The 16885-nt window shown below is 37.5% G+C and overlaps 1 protein-coding gene across 1 annotated transcript in view; it reads right to left on the bottom strand.

Annotated features, from left to right (window-relative positions):
• Nucleotides 1-16885, bottom strand: part of Agps (alkyldihydroxyacetonephosphate synthase) — a 285528-nt gene that overhangs the window by 74623 nt on the left and 194020 nt on the right. Inside the window, exons 5-8 of the mRNA XM_067159073.2 lie at nucleotides 13068-13219; nucleotides 12118-12254; nucleotides 7393-7571; nucleotides 7182-7309 (exon numbers count right to left, since the gene is read on the bottom strand). Coding sequence (XP_067015174.2) covers nucleotides 7182-7309; nucleotides 7393-7571; nucleotides 12118-12254; nucleotides 13068-13219 — 596 coding nt within the window. The remainder of the gene's footprint in view (nucleotides 1-7181; nucleotides 7310-7392; nucleotides 7572-12117; nucleotides 12255-13067; nucleotides 13220-16885) is intronic.

Genomic DNA, 16885 nt, shown 5'->3' with positions numbered 1-16885 from the left:
CCATTCAAAGAGATTCCGAGACATTCACCACAAAGTGAAAAGTACTTGCTAGCCTACCAAATAGTTTCATATTTTGATTCAGATATTAGTCTATGTGAATGCAAAAAAAAATCCTGTCATTCTGCTGGAGCATTTATAAAAACTGTCTCCCAATATTGTACTGCCTTAAAAAATAACTAAAATGTCATACAAAGAAAACATTCATTCTAGTACAAGCATATACAGCTTTTTTTTTTTGCAAATTGCTTTATGTTGTACCAACACAGACAGGTCTTATGGCGAGGATGGGATAGGAAATGACTAGGAGTGGGAAGAAAGCGGCCATGGCCTTATTAAGGTCTGGTGTGAAAATGGGAAACTACGGAAAACCATCTCCAGGACTGGCGACAGTGGGGTTCAAACCCACTATCTCCCGAATGCAAGCTCACAGCTGCGCGACTCTAACCGCACGGCCACTTGATCAGTACATAATGTTTAAACTGCAAGTATGTATAGAACTTTGAACCATTCAATCATTCCAAAATATGTGGGAGACTTTCTCTAAATATGATTTTTCGTTTTATCACTAATTACCACCAAAAACTAACACCTCTAGTGACAGGTGCTTTCTGTTAATCATTCTATAATTTTTTGACTTTAACTTCTTAACAGTAGTGTTCATCCGCAACAAACTGTAATTGCTCCAGTGTAAGATTCCTTTCTTTTAGATGTAGACAACGTAATATGTTTATATGATAATGACGTCAGAAATACACAACAGTTATAGAACACACTGATTTCCTTACACAAGTCAATCAAATTCACAATGGATCCAGAAACTAACAAGAAAATGAACTTTTTAGACATCACAATCAGTAGGAATGATGACAACCTGTCACACAAAATATAGAGAAAGCGTGCACATGCGCACATGAAGTAACAGGACTGAATACGATGGTATGTAGAGCTATTTTGCAGACCAATAAGCACAACAGATTTCAATGAAGAAATACAAATAATAAAACAAATCACGAAAGAAAACTACTCTCCAAGCACAGTTGGTAAACTATTAAATAAACAAAAGAAATACACCCTAAAAACAACACATGAAACAGAAAAATACATTGTCCTCAACTACATTAACAAGAACACATACAAAATATCCAACATTTTCAAGTAACAAGGTCTAAATGTAGTCTTTAGAATGAACAACACACTGCAAAGGCACATCAGTAAAAGCAACCTAAACAAGTCAGGAGTTTATGAACTCAAGTGCCAAGAACCTAACTCCAAAGCCACATATATAGGCCCAACAAGGCGTAATTTCCACACACAATACAAGGAACACAAAAACATGATCAGATACAATCAGCATTCAATCTTCGCAGAGGACATGACAGCTCACACCATTTCACAGACAAACACAGATCTAAAAATTTTACAGATAGAAAATAACAGCGAATCAATATTAAAGAAGCAATTGAAATGTATGTCACAAAAAGAGCTAACAAAACCAATCTGAAAAAAATTCCCCTCTCTACGCTCTACTTAATATCTGGGACAATGTTTACACTTTTTGCATTAGCGATTAATGAATCCCACAGGAAGAAATCTGACTTAAATGTCTGGAATGTGGGTAAGGATATTCTTATCTGTAATAAATTCACTGAATTTGCGCACCAACTTTCAACATTCAAGATGGTTGTTTAGGTCATTATTTATCAGTAAAAATAACATCTTAAAAGACTCTGTAATTCAATTCCATACTTTTATATAATCAAATCATTAACTTGCATTACTCCCTAATACACAAAAATACATTAGAACATGAAGCAACATACCCCTCCTCTCTCCAATGGACACAACCATGGCCCACAACACTCCCCTACTTCCCCTCCTCTCTGCATGGAACAGAGTTTATAATAAAAGCAAATCTTTGAATATTAAAGAAACAATCAAAATTTACAAAGCAAAAGAAGCTAACCAAGCCAACCGAAATTATTATACATGTAAAAAATTCACCCCATTTTGCCCTACTTAATTAACATCTGGGCAACATTTATACTCGTTGCATTAACGCTTAATGAATCCCAGAGAAGGAAATTTTTAAAAGACACTTTTTAAAAAACCATGAGTCTTAGACAAAAAATTGTAATCAGTGTGACATACTCCGTCGTAGTTGATCGACATTCATGAAGCTGTTTGAGAGGGGGGTTGTCTATTGTGGATAACATACAATGGATCCATATTGACAGCCTATAAACATCTACTATGTTCCACAGTTCTGTTTTCGTAGATGTTCCCCTTTGCCAATTTTCAGGTTTGTTAAATACATCTATTCATTATAAGTCACAGTAAAATCACGATAATGATTGATTCCTATGGCTACAATACTTGAACAAAACGGCGCCATTTAATTTAACAAACATTTTCTTCTGAATAACATCGCACAACAACTGAGGAACTTTGAGGCACTCTTCAAAAACAAGTTAGCCAAAAACTCATGGATTTTATAAAGCGTCTTTTTATAATCGTTTTTAGATGTTCTGTACTTTTCAGTATTTTTTAAATATGCCAAATTTGGTCTATGTAATAGTTGAAGATGACCTCAAATAAGGTCGAAACTAGTGTCATTAATGTTTTAATGAGAATATAGGCAATTTTTTAATGAAAACATAGTTATATTGTCATTGATGATTATGTCCTTAAGTCCTTTTAGTTTTAATTACTGCACTGTTGTGGTGAAAGTTCCATAAGGGGATGACTAAGTGTTAATATAACGAAAGCTCTTCATTGGGGCAATCACATAAATGGTATTTTAAATAAAAGGTACAGATCTCTGCACATGGTTATGAGGGTATTTAGGGGTGTGTAAAGGAGAGGGCATATATAAGAGTCTGGTAAGACCCCGACTAGAGTATGGTTCCAGTGTATGGGACCCTCACCAGGATTACTTGATTCGAGAATTGGAAAAAATCCAAAGAAAAGCAGCTCGATTTGTTCTGGGCGATTTCTGACAAAAGAATCAAGTTACAAAAATGTTGCAAAGTTTGGGCTGGGAAGACTTGGGAGAAAGAAGACGAGCTGCTTGACTAAGTGGTATGTAGTACAATTTACAAACTTTATCGTATAGATCTGTATTGATACAGTTAACACTAAGAAACAAAGTTAGGTTTTGGTCCACCCAATCAATACACATCACTTTACAAGTGAACTATTTAATTAAAAAACATTAAATTATTTAGGGACACGTTTTGTCTCTATTTGAAACTTCATCAGCTTTAAAATCATGTGGTAGATTACAAAACTCAAAATCAGAAATTTAAAAAAATGGAAGGACCCAAATGCCTTTTTAAGGACTATTTGAGAAATGCAAAAGATATAATTGTTTTTTAAAACATTACATTAACACTGGAAACCACACCCTGCATCTATGAACAGACCTCATAACAGTATGGTTCTAGTGTATGGAACTCACACCAGGATTAATCGACACGAGAAGTGATAAGGATCCAAAGGAAATGAGCATGATTTTTTCTGAGTGATTTCCCAAAAGAGAGCAGTGTTACAAAAATGTTGCAAATATTGGACTGGGATAACTTGAGAGTAAAGAGATGAGCTGCTAGACTATGCAGGACGTTCTGAGCTGTCAGTGGAGAGATGGCATGGAGTGACATTAGTAGATGAATAAGCTTTGAGTAGAGCTTTAATTGTTATAGGATCATGTAATGATTCACCTACTCTAATTCTCTGTGTTCTATTTTCTAGAAACTTAGCAACCCAATCAACCACTCTTTTGTCTAGTCCAATAGCTTTTGTTTTTGTCAGCAGTCTCCCATCATCTACTCTATCAAGGTCTTAGATAGGTCAATAGTGATACAGTCTATTTGACCTTCTGAATAATCTTTCTGGAATCCCTGAAGTTGAGCCTTACTGCAGTAACATTTTCTAAAGCCAAATTGTCTTCTATCAAACCAACAGTAATTTTGCAAACATCTCTAATATAATCAGAAACAATGCTTCCCCAAAGTTTACAAGTAACACATGTCAAGTTGATGGGCTTTTAGTTATTTGCATTATGTTTATTACACTTTCCCTTATACATCAAGCAAAATGTGACCATACAAAGGCGCAAAATGGATGTCACAAAGGCATTTCAATTTCAATTCATACAGGGCAATCATAATGTGCATGCAAAATATGCTTTCAGCGGCGTAAAAGATTAATAATTTATCATTATTATTAGCCTGGGCTGAGTGGCTCAGAAGATTGAGGCGCTCGCCTTCTGACCCCAACTTGGCAGATTCGATCCTGGCTCAGTCTGGTGGTATCTGAAGATGCTCAAATACATCAGCCTTGTTGGTACATTTACTGGCACGGAAAGGAACTCCTAAGGGACAAAATTCTGGCACCTCAGTCTCCTAAAACCGAAGAGTAGTTAGTGGGACATAAAGCCAATAACATTAACATTATTATTCAATCAATCAATACTGATCTGCATTTAGGGCAGTCGTCCAGGTGGCAGATTCCCTATCTGTTGCTTTCCTAGCCTTTTCCGAAATGATTTCAAAGAAATTGGAAATTTATTGAACATCTCCCTTGGTAAGTTATTCCAATCCCTAACTCCCCTTCCTATAAATGAATATTTGCCCCAGTTTGTCCTCTTGAATTCCAACTTTATCTTCATATTGTGATCTTTCCTACTTTTATAGACGCCATTCAAACCTATTCGTCTACTAATGTCATTCCACGCCATCTCTCCGCTGACAGCTCGGAACATACCACTTAGTCGAGCAGCTCTTCTTCTTTCTCTCAATTCTTCCCAACCCAAACATTGCAACATTTTTGTAACGCTACTCTTTTGTCGGAAATCACCCAGAACAAATCGAGCTGCTTTTCTTTGGATTTTTTCCAGTTCTTGAATCAGGTAATCCTGGTGAGGGTCCCATACACTGGAACCATACTCTAGTTGGGGTCTTACCAGAGACTTATATGCACTCTCCTTTACATCCTTACTACAACCCCTAAACACCCTCATAACCATGTGCAGAGATCGGTACCCTTTATTTACAATCCCATTTATGTGATTACCCCAGTGAAGATCTTTCCTTATATTAACACCTAGATACTTACAATGATCCCCAAAAGGAACTTTCACCCCATCAACGCAGTAATTAAAACTGAGAGGACTTTTCCTATTTGTAAAACTCACAACCTGACTTTTAGCCCCGTTTATCAACATACCATTGCCTGCTGTCCATCTCACAATATTTTCGAGGTCACGTTGCAGTTGCTCACAATCTTGTAACTTATTTATCACTCTATAGAGAATAACATCATCCGCAAAAAGCCTTACCTCCGATTCCACTCCTTTACTCATATCATTTATATATATAAGAAAACATAAAGGTCCGATAACACTGCCCTGAGGAACTCCCCTCTCAACTATTACAGGGTCAGACAAAGCTTCACCTACTCTAACTCTCTGAGATCTATTTTCTAGAAATATAGCAACCCATTCAGTCACTCTTTTGTCTAGTCCAATTGCACTCATTTTTGCCAGTAGTCTCCCATGATCCACCCTATCAAATGCTTTAGACATGTCAATCGCGATACAGTCCATTTGACCTCCAGAATCCAAGATATCTGCTATATCTTGCTGGAATCCTACAAGTTGAGCTTCAGTGGAATAACCTTTCCTAAAACCGAATTGCCTTCTATCGAACCAGTTATTAATTTCACAAACATGTCTAATATAATCAGAAAGAATGCCTTCCCAAAGCTTACATACAATGCATGTCAAACTTACTGGCCTGTAATTTTCAGCTTTATGTCTATCACCCTTTCCTTTATACACAGGGGCTACTATAGCAACTCTCCATTCATCTGGTATAGCTCCTTCGGCCAAACAATAATCAAATAAGTACTTCAGATATGGTACTATATCCCAACCCATTGTCTTTAGTATATCCCCAGAAATCTGATCAATTCCAGCCGTTTTTCTAGTTTTTAACTTTTGTATCTTATTGTAAATGTCATTGTTATCATACGTAAATTTTATTACTTCTTTGGCCTTAGTCTCTTCCTCTATCTCGACATTATCCTTGTAACCAACAATCTTTACATACTGCTGACTGAATACTTCTGCCTTTTGAAGATCCTCACATACACACTCCCCTTGTTCATTAATTATTCCTGGAATGTCCTTCTTGGAACCTGTTTCTGCCTTAAAATACCTGTACATACCCTTCCATTTTTCACTTTTTCCATTTTTTTATAGTTATATAACCCATCATTTGCAGAAAGAAAGACTATGACATATACTACAATCATAACTAAAATCAATGATATACTGCTTGTAAGTTTCATACCATGCATGAATGATATTCATGCCTTCAACTGAGGTATCTTCTCCCACAGAAGCCTACACAGAATCAAAAGACTCATTAGAGATAAAAATGAATATATGTATTTTTTATTAAATCAGGCCATATAGGCATGTCACTAAAAATGTTATGGTGAGTGCAGTCCATTTGGTCGTCAATTCTGCACATGTATCATATAGTTAGAATGATTCCAAACTCTTATAAAAATGAACTTGGAAGCTAGTACCATCAGGGACCAAGAGGTCAGTACAGAGATAAACACCCCATTTTTTGAGCTGGTTTAAGATTTACTTAACTCTCACAAATCAAGATTCTTCATGGAAGAGGTCAAGAGGTAGAATACTCAAAAATACAAACATTTAAATACCAGTAATAGCAAATTGTGTTGTATGTTGGGTATTCAGCCCGAAGGCTGGTTTGATCCTCTACAGCTCCACTAACAGCTGTCATAGACAGCCTAGGTGTTACTAAAGAGGCATACTAAGGAAATAAGGAGTGAGGTAGTTTCCCGTTGCTTTTCTCACTGAGCCAGAAGTTGCTATTACATATCAGTCTGCCAAGCCCACCAAAATGCATGCACCAACCGACCCTATAAGCAATATTTTCACACCATTCATAACAGGGACTGGCTGCATAAGGAACGGTATTACTAGAATCACTCATACCTCGGTCACTTTCATATTGTCAAAGCCAAGGATGAGACAGACAGGTCAATGAAGGCAACAAATTTATTCTAGCCCATACCAGAAGATATAGTGCACTATAAACACTACATCTCGCCAGCAAAAAAGAGGAAAACTCACTTTTGGAACATACCTGCCTCGCTACTTCTCGTAAGCAATTCACTCCACTTTCAAAATTTGGAAAAACAATTGAACCATATTTCTTGCACTGTGGCAATGGACGGATTTTTATGATTGCTTCCGTTACTACACCAAGAGTGCCTGGAATATGTTAATATGTATTAAAAGAAACCCTCTTCTAATTATTGCACAATCTATAATGTAATATTTCTCATCACAATTACCTTCAGATCCTAAAATAACATGGTTGAAGTCTGGTCCACATGACATTCTTGGCGCTTTGCATGCTTTTTCTAATACACCAGTAGGTGTGACCATTTTCACATGAACCAACAAATCTTCAATATTCCCATATACATTCTTCTTCATCCCCGAAGCTCTTGTAGCAACCCAGCCGCCCAAACTGGAAACATGTCAGTAAAACTATCACAATTTTCTCGTTATAGACATAAAAATGTATGCATAGAAGATAACAGTTAATTGTAAGCAGGACATAAAGTACAAGCAGAAAAACAAAACAACAAACAATTACCAACTTGAAGAGAGATCACTGTGGTAGTGAAGAAGAGATTTTAAGAGTATGATTTGCTTGTATACTTTATTAATTCAAATGTCAAATGAAAAGGTCTACTTATTCAACACTTCTTATATCACACATTTAATTGTGCATTATTTTTATAGAATATATGTTTCATCTTCTATAGGTGATATCTTCAATTCCTTCAAAAACTTTACTTAAAATCACAAAGATAACTAATCACGTAAAAAAAAACTTAAAATCATTATTTGCAGATATGTCTTTTTTTGAATGTTTGAAGTCTTTAGCCTTGCAATTGTTGGAGTTAAAAGTATCTATGTACATCAATGGTGTCATCTATGTGAAACACATACACTTAAAAACAAAACAGTTTTCGTAGATATAATCTAAATTTGAATGAAGTCTAGCAGTTGTTAAAATATCCAATAGGTGTTTGCATAAAGATGTGTCACATCTCTTTAGGAGGAAATTAGTTAGCGCTTAATTAAAAATCCAGGAAATTGTCTATAAAGCTGGTATGTTCCAATGAAGTTAAAATGCTGACGGGGAAACTCTTCTCAGATGACAATTTACATTGTACATAACAAATGCATTGAAATTCACAAACTGTTCCAGTGTATAAAGTGTAGAAATAAGAGAAAAAGGGGATACAAATATTGTTCTCTACTGTTTCCTCTTGAAAAGTGATATATGTGTGTGTGTGTGTGTGCGCGCACGCGCGCGCGCGCGTGTGTGTGTCCAAATTGTCCTGAGAGTTGGAATACCAGTTGCTATGGAATAGGAGTGGGCATCTCGGAAATATTCTGAGTCATGGCCCTCATTGTGCTCAGACGGCTAGGACTATACAATCCACCAGTGGTCCATAACCCGTTAGAGGAGAGATCCTCACTTGGACTATGTGCAAGTAGTGTAGCATCCTGTTTCATGAATTTACCGAGCTCAGAACATTTTAAGCAAGCCTCGGACTTATGCGAGTAACGGAGTCCCACTCCCATTTGACAGGCGAGGGCCTCCTTGGAAACAACTTGGCGAACAAAATGGAATTCAATGGGGAGCTATCAATATTAATGGGGCTTATGGAACAAAGAAAGTAGAACTGACTGATTTAGCAAAGAGGATGCATCTGGATGTGCTAGGACTAAGTGATTCGGGTAAGAGGAGATAACAAGGAAGAGATAGGAGATTATAAAGTGTACTTGACAGGTGTTAGAATGGAAAGGGCAGAGTATGGTGAAGGGCTATTTATCAGGAATACCATTGCATGCAACATAGTTTCTGTTCAGCATGTAAATGAGCGAATGATGTGCGTAGACTTGGCAATTGGAGGAATTAGGACGAGAATTGTGTCAGTGTATTCACCATCTGAGGGTGCAGGTGAGGATGTAGTTGACAAGTTTCATGAGCATTGAGTGACATTGTAGTCAGAGTCAACAGCAAGGATAGGATAGTGCCAAAAGGTGATTTCAATGCGAGAGTTGGAAATAGAATTGAAGGATACGAGAGGGTGATTGGTAAATGTGGGGAAGATATGGAAACTAATGGGAATGGGAAGCGTTTGCTGGACTTCTGTGCTAGTATGGGTTTAGCAGTTATGAATACATTCTTCAAGCATAAGGCTATTCACTGCTACACATGGGAGGCTAGGGGTACCAGATCCGTAATAGACTATATCTTAACCAACTTCAAATTCAGGAAGTCTGTTAGGAATGTACGAGTTTTTCGGGGATTTTTCGATGATACGGACCGCTATCTAATCTGTAGTGAACTAAGTATCTCTAGGCCTAGGATAGTGAAATCTGTCTGCATACTAATAAGGGTAGAAAATCACCAGAACAAGGAAATTAGACAGAAGTACATGGATATGATTAATGAGAATTTTCGAACAGTAGACAGTAAGCAGGTCCAGGATATAGAAAGAAAATGGGTGGCATACAGGGATGCTGTAGTAGCAACAGCAAGGGAATGCCCAGGAACAACTGTGTGTAAAGATGGAAAAAATCTAACATCTTGGAGGAATGATGAAGTGAGAGCAGCTTGTAACTGTAAAAAGAAGGCTTATCAGAAATGGCTCCAAACAAGGACCGATGCACACAGGTAATTGTATGCAGATGAAAGAAACAGAGCGAAACAAATAGTCGTTGAATCAAAAAAGAAGTTATGGGAAGATTTTGGTAATATCCTGGAGAGGCTAGGTCAAGCAGCAGGGAAACCTTTCTGGACAATAATAAAGAATCTTAGGAAGGGAGAGAAAAAGGAAATGAACTGTGTTTTGGGTAATTCAGGTGAACACATAATAGATCCCAGGGAATAACTGAAGAGGTGGAGGGAATATTTTGAATATCTTCTCAACATGAAAGGAAATCTTCCTGGTGGTGTTGTGAACAGCCAAGCTCATGGGGAGGAGAAAAATTATGTTGGTGAAATTACGCTCGAGGAAGTGGAAAGGACGGTAAATAAACTCCACTGTCATAAAGCAGCAGGAATAGATCAGTAGGAAGATTATAATACTAAATCCTCATTTTTGCAGGAAAGGGAAAGTGTATTTGAAGCAAAATGCTTTGCGGGTAAGTTTTCAATTGACTGTTTCCGCCTACGAGTGGTACGCCTCGGTAGTTTACAGATTATTGCAGATCCACTGAAGTCTATGTTCTTGCAGAGCTTCTCCATATTGAATGAAAGATCTAATATTATGGGCAAGTAGGATCTTAGTTATAAGCTGTTTAAGAAAATTCACAGGGGTTTCGGATGAGGGGTTGAAACATAAACCTCTCAGTAAATAATGGTTGTTTTTACATGAAAATTACTCACGACAAAATTTATCTAGAATATCATTTAAACACTTCTTTTGTTCACTACCTTTTTCCAATGCAGTGAAAAATAAGGGAAATATTAATGGTGGTCCTGTGAAAGGTCAAGTTCAAGAGCCAATAACTAACTCTATGGAGGGTTGCTATGGAGATCATCCCAGCAATGTTTTAAAGACTTTGCACATCTGTCTGTACTTTTTTTAATATTAACCTAATACTTGATTTTTATACCGAAAAGAAGAGATCAAAGCTATAGCAGGAATAATGAAAAAAATATGAAACCGTGAAGGGCCACAGAGAGCCAGGAAATGATTATATGAAGACAAGCCACTGACAGGAAGAGGCATGCTCGCGTACATGCCTCAATATCTCAGGAGCAACATGAAAGGTGAAAAAAAAATTTAGTCATGTCCATGCTAAGTGACCATCTTATCAAGGACAGGTACAACAGCCAATCTTTCTATAAAAGACTAGATTAAGTACATAATGGAATTTAATACTTTATGGCCCTTTTAACTGTAATCTTAACTCTGTTTAATGAAAATTAAATTGGCCCTCCAAACCCTTTCTTTAAGGTACTACTTTAATGGCATGAGTGTGATTTAAGTTGCTTTAATGGCAAAGACTGATAGTTATTCCAAGAAAATGTTGGTGATAGTAGTTTCCAGGAATTTGTATCCATGGATGACAATGTTAACACATCACACTTCCCAGAGATCAAAATGGTAAGAATGGGAACTGATAGTGACAACTCCATAAGTGATAATGAGACAGAAAATATTCCTGAACCAAAGCTACTACTGTTGTGATGCCAGGTCCTAAATGCTATCTGGATGATCAGTTCATACACCACAACTGGTGTTGCTGGTTCAGGTAACACAATTTACAGATTTCTGAATCATATTGAAATTTTCATACCGACATTAAGGCAGCATGAAGCAACAAACCACATATATATTTTGATAAAAAATTATGAGCAGTATCTGAGTATTATTTTCATTCTTTCTGTACTCTCTATTCTAAGGCAATTCAACAACAGCTTAGTTATCCATACTAGTGGTACTAACCTGATTCTATACAAGAAAAAGCAAGTAATATATTTGCCATATCTATACCTTAAACTTGATGAATTAATTTCTTTTACGGTGTGGCACTCTGCTGTATTATTTATTTACTTTTCATAGGGTTTTAAATAATAATAGTGAAAAAACTTCTCAGCTTATCCTGGTTATTCCTGGGGTCACTGTATCTACCCAGGCTCACTTTGGTTTTTGTTGGGGTTTTAATGCTCTTCTTGAAGTCACGTGAATTTTGAGATTGAAAATTGAATCCAGGATCTACCGAGATTCGAACATCAGCCTTGTGGAAGGAAAGCCAGCTAAATATGCCCCCCTTTTAAACCATAATAGTAATATGAAATAAAGTACATAAGTGAAGAATTTTAATAAAAAAGAATAAAAAGAGGTTGTGTACCCATTGTGACATCTTCTTTAACTTCCAACACTAATGCTTGCTTTATCTGTAGCAATGAAGAAATTATTTTCCTATAACTATTAGAAAAGAAGATGAAAACTCCACAAAGATAGTGAACATACGTTCCTTACCTAGAAAATTCATATGAGTCTGGTTCATGACCCGTAGTATATCCAAATCTTTGAAGTTCACGTTCCAAATCTTGGCCAATTATTCCAGCTTCACAGCAAGCCACAAGATTTTTACGATCAATCCAGAGAATATGATTCTAAAAAAAAAAACCACATATAAAACAGGAAGGATATCTTCAAAAGAATTAAAGCATGTAACTGCATCTCAAGATAATTAATTTCAATAATAATAGTAATTAAGGATTTTACAAATACTTCTTCCTCCTAAAGTGTACAAGTTGAGTAATTGCTGCACTGAAAGATATGGGAGAAGTCTCTTCAAAAATTAAAATATTGAGGCTTTATCGAAATCTTAGGTCTAAATACAAATATTTCTTCAAAATAAGGCATGTAATATGAAAAAAAACCCACACACACACAAAAAAAAAAAACAGCGCATGCATGAGATGAGATTGATAACTGTGTTTCAAGTGCAAAAATTAATTGATAAAAATATTGTGAATTAAAGGAAATAATTAAGTATATGATGACAGAAACACACGAAGAATGGCTTCAAAGAATATCAAGAGAAACTACAATTATAAAGTGAAAGTGTATTTGAAGTTTATAAAGAAGTTTACCCTTTTACAGTAAATAGGAATTGCTAATTGGTCCAGTACTGTGACAAACCAAAAATGTTGTAGTGGCTTATAGGAATAACAACAATCCTGCTCTAGTTAAATTTCTTGGTCTCGCTACAATAAGAGATAGGCATGCACAATATAAGGAAGCAGGAGAAATACTGCATACCAATTCTGATGTATATGAATGCATAATAATAAAATTCCTCCTTTACAAAAATTCTCCCCTTCTAGTAAAATTGGTATAAAGGTACTTATGATAAGTAGCACATGTCAAAGGGCAATATAACTACCTAATAAGGAATTGTTACTAAAAGAAAGTTTCAATACCATCTGCGAAGTATCCAAAGAGATAATTGGTCGTGGTTCATTGGCTGGACATGAAACTGCACCAGACACGCTTGTTCCTCCACCAAATGGTATTACCACCACATTATGCTGGTTGGCCAGCTGGACCAGTTTCACCACAGATTCATGATTCTCTATACATAAGAAACAAAGTTGTAATATTTACTCACATCTTATATGTTATCAATATAATCAGCATTGGTACTCATTTATATTCATACGAATTTAAGCATCGATTATTTGTAGAGAAAAAAGCAAAGAAACTGCTACACAATAATACACAATAAAATAAAATTGATCAGGCATATCTGAAGTCTTCTGTTAGGGAAAAGTGAAGGTAAAACAAGAAAGCTGATTCTGAAGCATGCGACTTGTTCTAAGTTTGAACAGTTGTAAATAAATTAGTATAGCAGACAGTTAGTACATTTAGTTTTCAAGAGAAGTTCATAATTTAATATTCGAGTTGAAATGAGCTTCCACAGTAAAAATAATTTATTCCCAACAAGATTTCAAACATCTGGGGCACTGCACAGTGGTTTATTTTTCAATTTTCCTTTTAGAGAAATGGCATTACAATATCAGTTCAATGTCCTTTGTATGCTTGTATTCTTGTATGCTATATAGTGCACCAGTGTAGCTATTAAATAATATGGATTCTACATCCCACTAACCACTTGTATGGTTTTTAGAGATGCCAGAATTTTGTCCCACAGGAGTTTATTTACGTGCTGGTAATTCTACAGACATACTTTAGCATCTTCAAATACTACCCAACTGAGCTGGCACTACTGAACCACTTCAGCCCTAGTCTGGTGGCTTTCTTTCTTTCTTTCTTCTGTGGTACAATGAACCAAACCTACTGACCCATTTCAGCACCATCTCAACTCTAATTACAGTGTCTAATTCATTTGACAGATCTCCGCCATTTCTCTCACATTCTTTGACCTTCGCCTCCAGGATGGTAGAATGGACACCTCTACCATTAACCTTGCCACCTGGGGCAAACAGATTTGTTCAATTTCTGAAGCCTTTGTCTCCATTGACAACCAGAGGAAGGCTTTAGTTGCCAGATCTCCTGAGCCATAAACTTTGTCCCCAGAATCCCTATGCAACATAATCAAGTACCCTCTAGAACCACATATCATCCTGGTCTGCAGAAAATTGATGACATGCAAACATTCTCATTCAGTGTGAATCAACCAACCCCCCAAACATTTCTGGCTCTAAGTGATAATGGGTCTTCGATGTACCTATCATCATAGCTTGAGATTTCACGGGGTTCATTCTGAGCCTGTAACTGAGTCCATATTATCCAAGTAAGTGTACTCATAATGTCAGACAACTCAGGAGACAATTTACTGCAGGGCACTACAAGACATCATCATTCTACCAATGAACAAAGGATCGACTACAGTCTTCATAAACCACCTAGAATTATTTAATTAGTTTTGCCTTATGGATGATTATGTTGATTATGTTAATTTTGTACATTACAAGACCTTACAAGAACACTCTGACACAACCACATAGGTCTTCCTCAACCAGGACTTCACATATGATCAGAAATTTAACTTAAGTCACTTACTTCAAGTGCTGCAAACAACATGAGGGTCTGTCCGAATCCTCCACCAGTCTCCTCATCCCAGCCCAGTCCCATATTCCCTGGTTCCACATGCACCCGAAAATATGTAAGGCCAACAATTGAGGATGTCCCATCATTTCCAATCAAGGTTCTTTCTTGGAGCCAATTTCAGCACTGTTTGACCAACATGAACCCGTAAACTCTTACATTCATGGCACTGACCATTTGACCATTATCAAGAATGTTTTGGCACTCTTCTCCCCTCAGACTGCCTTCTAGTTTCTATTGACATAACCACTATACACCAATATCCCTCACACCGATGAACTTAGAGCCATCGAGTCCTCCTTGCAAACACAACCACCTACGCCCTACCCTGTACTTCCTTGTTTGTCTACAGTACATCCTAACTCACAACATTTTCAACTTCAAGCATCAATACAGCATATGCTACCACATTTCTGGCACTACTATGGGCACCAGGATGGCCCCCTCCTATACCAACCTCTTATTGGGTAAACTTATCGAACATAGATATCCTCCCAATAACATTAAATGGAATCATTACCCCTTTTGAAAACAAAGTTAAAGATTTAGGATTACCGTATTTACGCGAATAATCCCCGCACCCTATTTTTAGGAAGGCTCATTAAAAATAAAATAAATTAACTAAAATTCCTTCCATCAAAAGAGCAACGTAGGCATAAACAAAAATTTCATATCACTCCACGATTTTGCTTGAACATATTTGAGATGATAAAAATACATTGTCACTGCTATAAAATATATTTACCATGGAAATTAGCAAGTAGGCCTAGGTATTTCATTAATCTGAACTTGCAATAGGCTGATTCCCTGTAGATCGGAAGATTCGTAGTCTCTTGCATCACTAGAATCCTCTCTCAAATTACTTACAAATTCATCACATTCCACGTCTAAAACACTTTTCACAAGCGGTCTCTTTTACTCAGATATTAACATGACCGATGGTGGATAATACTTTTCGTGCAATGTAAACACTTGCAACAGACACACCGGCGAACTAAGATGTTAGTTTTGCGATACAGTAAAAGCTCGTTAATTCAAAGTCGTTTGGCCGCAAAAATCGGACTTTGAATTACATGATTTTGAATTAACCGCCAATTCGTACTTCAGAAATGCCAACTCTTGCCAAGTCACAAAATATTCTAAGATCCGTTACTGTATGCAATTAACACTGATTCACAGTTCAAACCTTTCAAATGCCATGGAAAAGAACTATTTCCAAAATGTATCCAACAAGGTGCATTTACAGTATTCATAATGCACTTGGATAACTCACTGGCAAACATAACCACACGCAACGAAAGATGATGATGATGATGCTTGTTGTTTAGAGGGGCCTAACATCTAAGGTCATCGGCCATGGACGACATGATTCGATAATTACAACTCTAAAATGCATCCACCGACCAGAGTTCAAAACAAATGGTGATGAAAAATGACTACGAGACTAAAACAATCACCGGATCCAACTTGCAATGCACCACTTTCCAACAAAATTAGAGAAAATAGAGGTGACCATGGAACAAGGCACTGCCCGGAAGCACAGATACATATACATCTCATGTCAGAAGCCAAAATAACACACCAAAACACGCAGACATGAACTAAAATAGAGTCAACGGGACAAAAGCATAGCCAACACAAAAACACCAAGACAAAGGATACTATTACACATGACAAAAAAGACCATCATCCCTCACAAAACGGATGACGAGGTCCGCTGACTGCCCACCATCCCGCAGGACGAGGGAGATGGCACTCGAGAGTGTCAGCCCACGGCGCAGACCGACCAGGCCCAAGCACTCTGCAAGGACGCACACCACGGCAAGACGACCGCTGCGAGCACACACCGGAGGGGCCACTCCCCAGCAAACGGGAGCGTGCCAGTACACCGTGGCCGATCCGAAGACGACACAACACCGCTTCCCCCCGAGAAGCCCAAAGGGAAGTCCTTCACACCCCCACTGCACCCCCCACCGCTCTCAGCCCACCCGGAAGTGGAGCGGCCCGCCACTCCACCTCCCAACGGGACACAACCAAACGTCCCAGCCAAGAGCGAACATTACCTGCTGGAACCCTGCAAGGTAACAGGGGCAGCGCAAAACAACCCCCCCCCCACACACACACACCCTGGGAGCTACACAAACGCGACTCCGGTGCTGGCACCCAAACA

This window comes from Anabrus simplex, chromosome 1, assembly GCF_040414725.1.
Source record: "Anabrus simplex isolate iqAnaSimp1 chromosome 1, ASM4041472v1, whole genome shotgun sequence".
Classification (NCBI taxonomy): domain Eukaryota; kingdom Metazoa; phylum Arthropoda; class Insecta; order Orthoptera; family Tettigoniidae; genus Anabrus; species Anabrus simplex.
The sequence above is the reverse complement of the archived record's forward strand: the minus strand, read 5'-3'. Positions and strand labels throughout refer to the sequence as shown.